At 42.0% G+C, this 12,256-nt stretch overlaps 1 protein-coding gene across 3 annotated transcripts in view; it reads left to right on the top strand.

Moving 5' to 3' along the window:
• Positions 1-12,256, top strand: part of CTNND2 (catenin delta 2) — an 875,933-nt gene that overhangs the window by 472,483 nt on the left and 391,194 nt on the right. For all 3 annotated transcript variants that reach the window (XM_015251739.3, XM_072958848.1, XM_015251743.3), the window contains one exon: positions 2,700-2,875. In XM_015251739.3, coding sequence (XP_015107225.2) covers positions 2,700-2,875 — 176 coding nt within the window. The remainder of the gene's footprint in view (positions 1-2,699; positions 2,876-12,256) is intronic.

Genomic DNA, 12,256 nt, shown 5'->3' on the forward strand with positions numbered 1-12,256 from the left:
TCTAGGTTTCATGCTTCAGATGTGTGAACAAAGTAACGAGACAGAGAATCTTGGTTTGTTTTCCTTGAGTATTGATCAAATACACAACTGATTCGATAAAAGATGAGCAGATTTGATTATTTCATATGGATATTTCAGGAGCACATAAATCATACATTTAATTGAAATTGCTATGAAAAGGGACCTTAAATTGTCATGGTTAGATCCTGCATGGAGAGCATTTGGAGATTTCTGGAGCTAATTTTTATGAGTCTATTCAGAATTGACAAGTTTGTTTGATTTGCTAACTACATATGCAAGTAAGTTCATCAGAGCAAAGTCACAGTCCCTTAAAAAAGTCAAATAACCGGGACCCACAACTCTTTTACTTTATGGATTTTTAATTTATTTACATGAAATTAAAGATTCTTTTTTTTTATTGACATTTCCAAAACTCTGTGCGGTATTTTGTCTGTTTCAACTTTCATTGCCCTGGAAATACGTTACTGTGTAGAAAGGAATATATATGCACGGTGCAAGTCATTATGTCAGAGTAGACTGTCCTGAAAGAAATAACCAAAGGAAGTCTCTGTGGAAAGCAGCCCATTGTTAGTTAGAATGGTGACCACTAATCTTAAAGGGCCTCTGTTCTTCCACCATAGCTCACTCTCCTCCATGGAGCAGTGACCTTCAGGAGGGTAGGGACCTAGGGGGAAAGCCTTGGCTACAGGTCATCACTGTCCTCCCAGGACCCACCTCTTCCTCCTGTTTTTGGAATTAGTTTCCATCTGCCTCTGCCCCGTCACCAGTCCCTCTGCCCTTCCAGAGGCTCCCCCGTATCTCGGAGACCACCCGTTGAATCTGTTTCTGTGCCTGACAGTTTCGACAGCCACCATGGGGGCAGTATGTTCCTGGCATCCAGAATGAAACTCGGAATGCACTCCCCATAGATGCATTGTACTTCTGGTGACTAGCCCTGTAATACCATCAGTATGGATCAAAGGATTCTTTTTGCAAGCTATTGCAAACTTCACCATCTGGTATACACGATTTCCTTGGGACACTATTTTCTAAATTACAAGGAAAAAGGATTACAATTGTACTTTTGTTATGCCCTTTACGATGAAATTGGGACTGGATGGAAATGGTTTTATTTTCTTGCTTGACTTTTTTTCAGAAACTCTATACATTCCAAAATGCCAAGTCTTACCTGTATTAGCTAATCAGCCTAGTATTCAGTGTCCAATGATGAAGAAGTATTGTTGCATCGTTTAGAAGTTCCATCAGGGAATCAGAGGGGAGAGGATGGTCTTAAATGCAAATATTATGTGAACCAATACTTTTTAAGAGAAGACATTATGTTCATACAAAAGAAGACCCCTGTCATAGCAAATCTGTGTTCTTATTTGAAATAAAAAGTCATGTTCTAGTCTTAAAAACAAAGAAGTAAGGAACTTAAAATTTGCTTAAGGTTATTAGAAATGATACTATTGCCTTAAACAGCCAAAGAGGGAGATGAAGGATGACACAATGATTATACCGTAATCCATGTGTGTCAAATTCTCCTCCATCAAAAAAGAAATCACGTTATAATACGGTTAACATGAGAAGACTTATCTTGCCAAGTTCCTACCCCCTAACTCACTCTACTTACCTCGATTCCCTCTCAAACACACACAATAGAAAATAGTAGTACACTTCCGCTCTTCTGTATTTCTTTTTAAATTCCTTTCTTTTTAAGTTTTTTTTTTTTTTTGTGGGGTTGGGGAGAGGTAATGACGTTTACTTATTTATTTATTTGTTTAATGGCGGTGCTGGGCATTGAACCCAGGACCTCGTGCATGCTACGCACATGCTCTACCGCTGAGCTTTAGCCTCCCCCCCATACTTCTTTTCATTCCCAAAGTGAGTATGAAATTTGATTAAAGAAAAAATCTACTTAACAAAGGAAATAAGCAAACTGTTGCAAAGCTCCCATCAAAAAGGAAAGTAAGAAAATAAACCACATTTCCTTAACCCAGAGGATAATTAAATAATAAGGCCAGGAACTGATCCTCTTCCTCCCTCACTTGTAGTATCAGCCACATTGGCTGCACCGATTTAAACAGTGTATTTTCTCTTTGTCTTCTGACTGTGCATCACTGTGATGGCGAAGATAAGTAACTGTCGGAGACCATGTGAGGATCAGGGAGAACTCTACGTTGTATGAGAGCTGTTAATATTTTAAACACTGTCTACCCTTCAGGCATTGAGATATTACATGACTATACAATAGAGTTTGTCACTGATTGGAAGGTTTCAAATATTTTAGCATCTTGATAACTAAATAGGAGAAATGATTATATTAACGCAATTAACATGTACGAAAAAGTAGCCTTTCAGATTATTTCAAATGTTTCTGATATTATCTAATCTAAAATTAACTACACGATTAACTAATTTGTCTCCTAAGAAATGTCTCTATGTAGGTCAGGATGAGATCATCTGAAAAAAATCTACTCTTTTGGAGAACTTTGAAACCACCAAAAAAAAAAAAAAAGAAAAAAACTCATTTAAGAGCTAGAGTCGAATTATATGGTCATTTTAGTTCTGAGAATTCAAAGCATAGATGGCTGGAATCATGTGCGTGTGATAATTCTAGGCTACTCTCAATAAATAATACATGTCATTTCTGCTTCACTGAGACTGTCACTTACTGCTCTAAATGACTTTCAATGCAGGGCCCAGCCTGCTCTCCCAGAGTGCACTTCAGCTCAATTCCAAACCTGAAGGGTCCTTCCAGTATCCAGCCAGCTACCATAGCAACCAGACCCTGGCCCTGGGGGAGACGGCCCCGACGTCGCAGCTCCCCGCCCGCAGCACACAAGCCCGAGGTGCGGGCCAGAGTTTCAGCCAGGTATGTGGGGGAACGGGCCCTCTGCTCTGTTGCTCCGTGGGCTCCAAGGGACCCGGTGGGAAGCAGGAGTGTGAAATGGCCATGATGGCCCCTCCTGCCTTTTTTGGGGGTGCCCTCCAACTTTGGAAAGACGCCCTGAGTGCTGTGATTGAAGGAAGTGAATAATACAATACACTTATAGAGTAACTCTGAATTACGAGCGTATTTTCTGCAGGAATGTCTGCGAATCACTTGTGCTGTATCTAACTTATATATACTTACCTGTGTGAATATGCAAGCATGTGTCTAGGTACTATTTCTGTGTCCATATGGGATCTAAATGTGACATACATACATTCTGAGTTTGAGACTATACCTGAAACACATTTTTTCATCTTAAAAAAACATGAAATTATTCCTTGGGGTTAATTGTATAAAGGAATATAGTGTAAATGCACCATCAAGTATACAGAAGTATTGTGAAGACAATTGTGATTAGTGTAGGAATAGTTATACTTTGTCAAGTGTGATTTTGAAATGTGCCCTTAATTGTTTCTTTAAGGTGTGTCCTTGTCCTCACAGCTCCACTGTACATATTTATTAGCTGCAGTTAAAACCAGCTTTTGGTAAAAAGAAGTAGTTACCAACTGGAGTTTTTTTTCAAGAAAGATATTAATGTTGTTGTTTTGTGTGTGTGTGTGTGTGTGTGTGTAATGGATGATGTATGTATATATATATTAAAAAATTCACCAAATATTTTGGTTTTGATAATTTTGGGGCACAGACTATATTCAATCAAGTCTCCAGAATTAATATATTAGAGGGCTATCTTGTTTTAAGCTATATGCTTATTTTCAGTAGCATGAGACCTTTTCAATCTCTGTGCTTTTGCTCCTGGAATGAGGAGCCCAGAACCCCCAAAAGCACCCCTTAGGCTGGCGAGCTTAATTTCAGCCTTTCTGCATTTACTGGGTGGTACCTCTGCCAGAAGTCCGTCCCCAGGCACGCCACGTACCCCAGGCTCCTGTGACAACCAAACCCATCTCTGTCCCCAATTTACTGTTATTACTCATCGATGAGTCTTTGCAACTAAACTGAGAGCTCCTTGAGGGCAGAGCCATTTTCAGTTTTTATCCAGCAGCCCCTCACCCTCCACCTGGCTCCTAAGAAGTGTCTGCAGACAGAGGAAGCAGAACAAGTTAGAATGACATCATATGGTCACCGTAAGATGCTTATTTTAGGTGATCTGGGCGTAAATGAAGTGTAAGCTGAAAAGTCTCAGTGCATTTCAATGATTAAGGGTAAATGCTGTCCCAGATATCTATTAAAAATATGATTGTCTTCTTCAGGCAATACCCTTGTGCATCAGTGGCTTTGTAACCTTCACATTGTTGTGATGCCAGGGTTGTGTGGATAAAAGGGAGAGATAAATAAAACATTCCACCGAGATGGGCTGGTCCCCCTGCAGTGGTCCAGTGTGACCCCAGTTCAGGCAGCGTCCCATGTGGATGGAGAACTGGAGGTATGTGGCGCTGGAGAACAGAAGGACCCCTTGGTCACTGAGTCCAGGTCCACGCACGCAGAGGCCGACCCGGGCAGTGTGCTATTTCCCAGCTCCAGGATCACTGCTCTTTAAAGGCACTGGTCTGTTCCACCTCCCTTGCAGAAATGTGATGGGATGCAGGAGCGAATGTCTAAAAAAAGGTTTTTAATTTATTAGAAAAAATTATCTTATATATCCAAATATACATACATTTATCATATGTACAAAATTATCCATATTGTTTACTTACATAAGCACATCAAATAATATTGACAATGTTGAGTGATGTTATTTGCATAGTAAATACTTTAAGATTTTTTAATCTAATTTTATTTTATTAAAAGATTATATGGAAGCTATATGATTTCCTTCGCTAGGTTTAGATTGTTTTTTTCCTCTCAAAAGCATCCCATCCTGAAAAAGAATTATTTTTCTTCTTCCCATCTATACTGACCCTCTTTGACCGCGATACACTGATCATGGTAGAATATATGTAATTTCGAATTCTCTGGAAGCAAACAAGTGGATTACAGCCCCTTTTTTTTACCTTCTATCTGTTCACACTTCTAAGTCCAAGGGGCCAGAAATATTCAGAAATGAATAATATTTTTTATTCAAATTAACCTATGAAAGCTATGAATTTAGTTTTTACCAGTTTCCTAGAACTTCTAAGACATGCAGCTCATAAAACAAAATAGTTCTGCCTTTTTAAAAATTTTTATCTTGAACTCATTTAATACTCATGCTTGACTTTTCCTCATAAATATCTAAGACTCCTGCAATTTGAGTTGAAAACATTGTCAGATTTTTTTAAAAATCAGCAGTCCCATAGCTGATCATCATGGAAAACAGACATATCTGTGTCAAATGAAAACTCAGTCAGCTTTTCAGCTTAACACGTGAGCTGCTCGTAAGCTCAGTTCACACCCATGTATGTAAGGACTAGTTGTTAAATCAAAGCTTTCTTGATTCTAAAATTCATAATTACCATCTATTGAGCACCAGAAGTAATCTACTTTACAGTCATCCTCTTATTTAATCCCCCTACAGGGCTGTATTAGCGTTTACATTTTAAAGATGAAAAACCTCAAACAATACATCGAGAGAAGTTGTCAGGCACCGTTTTAAGGCAGCAGCAATAAGAATGGGAAAAGAATCTTGACTGAGTTGAAGTCTGATCCCTTTGAGAGAGTGTTTTGTAGGTTTCCTGTTCTAGATTGACTTTCAATTAAAGACATCTACAGCTTGAGCCTACTGAGAGCTCTACACAGTGGACAAGCAATGCAGTGATGCGTCTACTCCCATGTCGTCAGAGTTCCCCTTGCTGGGCTAAATTCCAGCATCCACCAGTCGCCGTGGGAGTAAAACAGTAGAAGCTCGAACGGCAAGATTGAGCATCACATCAAAAATCCGCTTTCAAGTTTAATCAGAAAGTGTACTAAGTTGCAGAGAGAGCAAAGCTGTCTATTCGAAGGCGTCTATAAGTGTGCCTGTTCACGGCGATAACTTAAGTTTGAACCCGAGGTTACTGGTGTGCACTCGTTTACCTGACAGGTGGGTGGATGAAGTCTGAGTATGCAAACTGGCAGGGGAGAGGCTTGTTCCGATCCACCTGATTAACAGGATGGAGGCTGCTGGTGGATATCGGAGTGTTACTTACCGCAGTGAAGTGGCGGATCTGGGTCCCGGATCTACTTTCAGCCTCGGTGTGCTGCAGTGCGAAAGGCATGTTTTACTGTGACTTTAAAATCTTGTTCGAGGAATGCCGAACAGTAAGCCAGCATTTTGCTCAGTGTTTAGTGTTAGATCCTTGAAGGCAGGGAGACCACATCCTATTCTCATGACATCTCTGTTCACATTCTCCTGGGAGTCCCTCTCTGCCAGTGGTTTTGCAGGGCCCTGTGACACGTTCTTTCACTATTTTGAAAGGCGTTAAAGTTCATTCCTTCAAGCCTGGATTCATTTTTGGAATATTTTGTAGTCACAGAGCGCCAAAAGGGCTAGTCAAGCTCAAATAATGGTTGACAGATGCGAGACCGAGTTAATAAGGTCAACAATCCAGGAACACAAAAACACTTCTTTTTTTTTTTTTTGGTCTAAAAAATGTATGATTTTAAAGTAAAGCACATGGTTTTCTATCTGGCTCATAAATCATGTCAGAGCACAATTTCAAGGGCGTATCACAAATGTTCAAAGATGCTAATTTCAATTTTTGACAAACTCTAGTTTGTTTAACATAATCAGTATTTGTTGGGTGGCCTCCCCTGGGCTCTCACCAGGCCCTGGGCCACAGCCTGCCTTGCCCCACCCTGTCAGTCTGAAAGAACCCCTAGTCACAAAAAATCGCCATAGAATATTAGTTCTCTGGCATTACCCTCATTAAAATCCTTGAAAGGCATTCTGTCCAGACGCTAAGATCATGGGACCGAGCTGGAGCAGAGAGAGCGTGAGATGCTTCGCCTCAGACCCAAGGCCTTCCCAGAAAGGCACGTGAGCCGGTCATAGTTGGTCCTTTCTTCACACCAGTGCTTGCTCAGCTGCCCTGCACGCTCCCAGCCCTAGCCTCCAAACAGGCTGTGTAGACTACCCACCCCCCGTGCCTCTCTCCCTCCTCCGAGTCAGCCTCGGCCTTTGTGTCGCTCTGGCGAGGTGCCTCGGTCAAAACAGAGCTGCTCCTCCATTTACATGCCTATAGCTCTAGGTTAGTCTTTGACACCGTCAAGATGTTATTCTGTGCTCCATGCCTGCCATGAGCTGTTACACGTGCTTGGGATGGAGAAGGAAAGAGAACAGACATGAATGATCCCTGTCCTCAAGGAGTGTATATTCTAGCTGCAGTGATGGGGACTCAGAAAATCAGCACGAGGGGGCGGCTCAAGGGGCAGGGCGCGTGCTCAGCACACACAAGGTCCTGGGTTCACCCCCCAGCACCTCCATTAAAATAAATAAATCAATAAACCTAATTATCTCCCCTCCACCCCAAAAAACAAAAATTAAAAATTAGGAGAAAAAAAAAGAAAATGAAAATCAACACAGTGAATAGGTAAATTGTATAATTTGTTAGAAGGTGAATTCCAGGAAGGGGAAATGAGTGCACAACAGGAGAAGCAGGATCCAGAGTTCTTGGCGGGGGTCGGGGGTGCTGGTGGCACATGGGGCTTGTGGAGCAGGTGCCATGATGCTTAGGCAAAGGCACGGAGGAGAAGAGGGGCTGTCTGGGGGACGGCAGAGGCAGTGGCTCCTCGATGAGGTGGCCGGGCATGTTGGCAGGACATCAAGGAGGCTCAGGTAGGCAGAGTGGGGAGCAGGAGTTTGCAAGTGGACGGGAGACCCAGTGGACTGCTGTGAGGATCTTGTCTTTGGCTTGGAGTGGAATGAGGATCTGGCAGAGAATTTTGAGCAGAGGCACAACACGGCCACGACTTACTGCTGATAGCATCGCTCTCTCACACCACATACACCCCCCTGTCGTAAGTGGCTGACGAGTCTGTTTCTTCCTATGAGATGGCCTTGTCACAGGAGTGGAAACCATACGAAATTCATCTCCACTTTTCGAGTGACTGGCCTGGGGTTCAGCAAGTGTTCCTCACGTTCCTCACGCCCCAGCCTCTCCTTTATAATCACACCACAGAGACTGTGGGTGGTGAGGATGGAGAAGTTGGGTCTTCTCCAGGTTTCGTCAGCTTCCACTCGCATCCAATTTCCTATGGATTATATGAAATGCTGAATATAAAACTTCTGGCACAGAAGAGTCACTCTAAAAATGTTGGTTTCTCCCCATGTCCAAACACAAACTCGTCTCATCAAGTCTTCCATTCCTCAAAGAGACAAAATTTGCAAGAAATATGAGCGTCTACATCTGTACACAGAACCCTGGCAAAGGAGTGCAGGAACCTAAAGATTTTAAAACCCCTTTTATGTTCTCCTGCTGAACTGAAGTAAGTCTGTGCGTATTCACAATCCTGGGGAAGTGCCTGCTTACTGCGGGAAATTAAGAATTGCATGATAGTTCTGGAAAATAAAACTTGAACAATAGTGGACACTCTAAAAAAGCAATGAGCTTTTCAAGAAGCAAATTGCCATGTCTTTTTGAGCTGGCCTGTCTAATGTTGCACTGATGTTTATGTCTTAAAAGTCCTCATTTGTACCATATAATAATGATAAATATACCATCTGCTCCCTTCTGCCAGAGGCCAATGTGTATTTTGAGTTTGGAATGTGGCCTATTGCTGCTCTTTCTCATCAGGTAGATGTCAAGGTCAAAGGGATGGGGAACTCTGTGTTTGGTGGTGGGAAGGACACCAAGACATACAGGGTTCAGAGGAAGAACTAATCCCCCAGTAAACACCTGCTTATTGATTATCGAATGGAAACGTGATGGAGACAACTCGTGTGACCTCACTCCAGTTTGCTGAATTATGAAAGAAACCATTGCTTGGTAGCACCTGTAAAGAGAAAAATCACTTAAAAGCTTGCAAAACCCCAAATTGCTGAGATGTGTTTAGTGTAGAATGTCTACATCATGCTACATGTAGAGGAGAAGTCATGTCATTCTCTGTACCCTCTCTGACACGTCTTTGCGAAGCCGGCAGTCTACTTGTTTTTAAGATCACTTTCAGGTGATTACCTGTTGGAAATCCCTTCTCATTGCTCTGCTTTAAAATCTTCTCCCTCCATTTTCTTTTTCCAGTATAAATATATTTAATCTGGCTTCAATAATTGAAACTTTGCTCATCGCAGAGAGGGTGTGTACGTGTTTTACAATAACAGTTCTTCTTTTAAGCAGATGTTTGGCTTATTAAAATTATACTAAATGAGCCTCTTCCTGAAATAAAAGTTTCATGTGGCCTATTTTGGCCAACACTCATGTCGTTTTAGAAAGAGTTGCCATCAAGAAATCCCTTTGTGGGATAAATTTAAATTAGACACTTCAGTTATTGTTTTTTTCTTCCCTATTTTCTTTCCACTGATATACCATAGAAATGGTCACATGAAATACTTTTGAGAACAGTTATTGATAATGACCTTAATCATGCTTTAATCATAGGGAGGTCAGAGGGAAGGAACAGCCAAGTACCCAGGGTGCAGAAGTTTGCAGTGTCTTGTTTATACTGGTGGCTTAAGGCCCTGGGAAGTGAACCGCCACCACCTCTTTCTGGCTGCCTGTAGTGACAGGGACAGCGTGGTTTGCAAGATCTCTCTCTCCCATCGCCTTCTCTCTCTGTCTCTCTGTCTGTCCCCTTCCTCCTTCCCTCTCCCCTTAGTTTTGAGACCCTTAGGCAAAGAGAAAGCAGTGAGGATGGTCTCCATGATTATCTCAAAAATTATAGCTCATCTGGTCCTTTTAATTGAGATGTTCTCATCTGGGGCAGGAATTTTTTTTTTTTCTTCAACTGCCTTAATTTTTCAATTACTTGAGTTTAATTGGGCCTAGGTACCACTTTCCCATGTTAGTCTGACATCACCACTGGGTAAACCCAGCCTTCCTTTCGTTGCCTGATCTCTGTGGTGATGACTTCAGGGATCCCAGGGGGAACTGGGCCCAGAAGCTGTCTCTTCATTTTATGTACCATATCCGTTTTCACCCAAACCAGCACTCCTCCAAGGAATGGCTCGACAAGGCGTTTGATGATTTTATTTGGCTATTCCTGAAATTAAGCCTTTCTCATAGTACTAGGATTTTCTATCTGGGGAATTATTTCAGAGAGTGGCCTTTCTTTTGAAGATGGTGTCAAAGGAGCAATGATCCAGATTTGGGAAGCCGTGGTAGTTGTGTTCAAGCAAATTTATTTCGTCTCAGGGAGTACAGGGGCACCAGACTGACTTTGGGGGGCGCAGCTTCATCGTAATTGCACCGTATGACGGGGACACTTCATCTAATACCAAAATAAGACTGTTTGCATTTTGGAATTGCTGCTTCCTTCTTGTTTCTAAGTTGTGAGAATACATGGCTTTGTCCATCTCCCTGTTCAAGCCTAGAGCCCTGTGCACACTGCCCCTGGGAAGTTCAGCACATTCTCAGACATTTTCGTCAGCCGCACGTAGGTGATGTTACTAAATCACGTGACCAGATTGCTCGGGTACAGAAATGGATTTCTTCAAAGATGTCATCTTTAAGCCATGTCCTGTTTTTGTTTTTCGATTTTTGTTTCCCCAAAAGTTATTCAGGCTTAACTCATCCAAAGAATATTCTTCAACTGTTGCTTGTGTTTTCTCATCATTTAATTTTCTCTGCAATTGCAAACACCAGCCAACTGCTTCCCACCAAATCCAATGCTACATTCGGGTGTTTGGCTCTTCTGTGACCCCGGCCCTGATGCCTCTGCCTTCCTTTCAAATGTACTTTCCAGCTCTGCCTCTTGTGACACTGCTGTTGCCCAAGAGCATGACTCCCAGCAGTGCCCTTAGTCACCACAACCAGGATTACGGGCCAAGGGGAGAAACTACGAGGTTCACAGGTCCGAAGGCAAACCCAGTAAAACGCGAGTGCTGAATGCGGCTGCGGGGGGAGCGGACTGCCCATCCCAGGTCATCGGGCTCCCGTCTGGGAAGCCACAGAACAGGGGCTCCAGTTCCCCATTCCTGACATCGTCAGCCCGGCTGCCCAGCATTCTGGACAAATATCCCTCCTGATCCAGCGTCAGGAGCCTTGCTGACGATTCCAGGAAACTTGGCAGGTCTAAATGCATCCTCACAAGGACTGCCTGTAAATCATGGACCTGTTTTATAAAATGTGGTTTCGCTCAGTGACACTCCGTACTCATGATTTGAAGTCAAGATTCCTCAGAGAGTTCAGGCTGTCGCGTCCCTTGTTAACTGGCTGTAAGCATTGGGGTTTTGTCTTGTTTTTTTTTTTGTTTGTTTGTTTGTTTGTTTTGCAAACTGCCAAATCCCCAAGGAATGAGGCTTAAGAAAGTTTCCAAGTTTGGAGAGTTTTTTCCCCCTTATCAACCTTATGCCATCTCTCCCTCCTTTACAGAAGATACAACCTGAAATGAGCAAGAAACAGCGATGCTCAGTATTAAGGCCTATGCCATGTCCTGGTCCAAGAGCGCCATATTTTCAGGGACTGGAACTTCCCAATAAAAAACAACGCCACGGTTGTGAGCCAGATAGTATTCTGTTAACAACAAAAACACAGCAACTTTAGATTTCCAAAGTAATGTCAAGATAAAATACTTCATGTGAGAGGACTACAGACAGACTTTCAAGAACAAACTTCACGTTTGTACCTGCAGTACAGTAGGCTCTTGTTAGTGGTTTATTGAGATAATGAGCGAATTGATGCCTAAAGCTTGAATACTCTTAGTTAATGGACACGATGTATAGATTGCCTAAATTCCCATTTCAATGTTCTTTCTACTACAGTTTGAAAATATATTCTCCCCTTAAATGCTTCTATAAAATAGGTGTAAATTCACTCCATAATTACACAGAAGGCGTCAGTGTACCAAGTACACACATGCAACAAATACATGTGGACATATAATATGAAAATCACAACCACAGTATATCCTAAATTGGGCCCATGTGAAACTTGTATGTAAATTATAATGCAGATGAAATATTTAATTTATAAGATCTTTGGTAAATTACATGTATTACTCATGTCTCATTAACAAAACCCCACATTTTCTTTTTTTGCATGAGACATAATCTCCATAAAGTGTCCATAGGAATTAGAAGTAATATTTTATTTGTCTCTTGATGGCTTTCCCATAGTTGGAAGCAAGAAGGGATGACATGTAATGTGCACCGAACTCTGCCTATTGGAAACTATTTAATCAGACCATCTACTTAACAATGTTCTGCTTCCTTGGCGATTTCACATAGACAGGTGCCGCGTTTTGGCGGGATGG

This window comes from Vicugna pacos, chromosome 3, assembly GCF_048564905.1.
Source record: "Vicugna pacos chromosome 3, VicPac4, whole genome shotgun sequence".
Lineage (NCBI taxonomy): Eukaryota > Metazoa > Chordata > Mammalia > Artiodactyla > Camelidae > Vicugna > Vicugna pacos.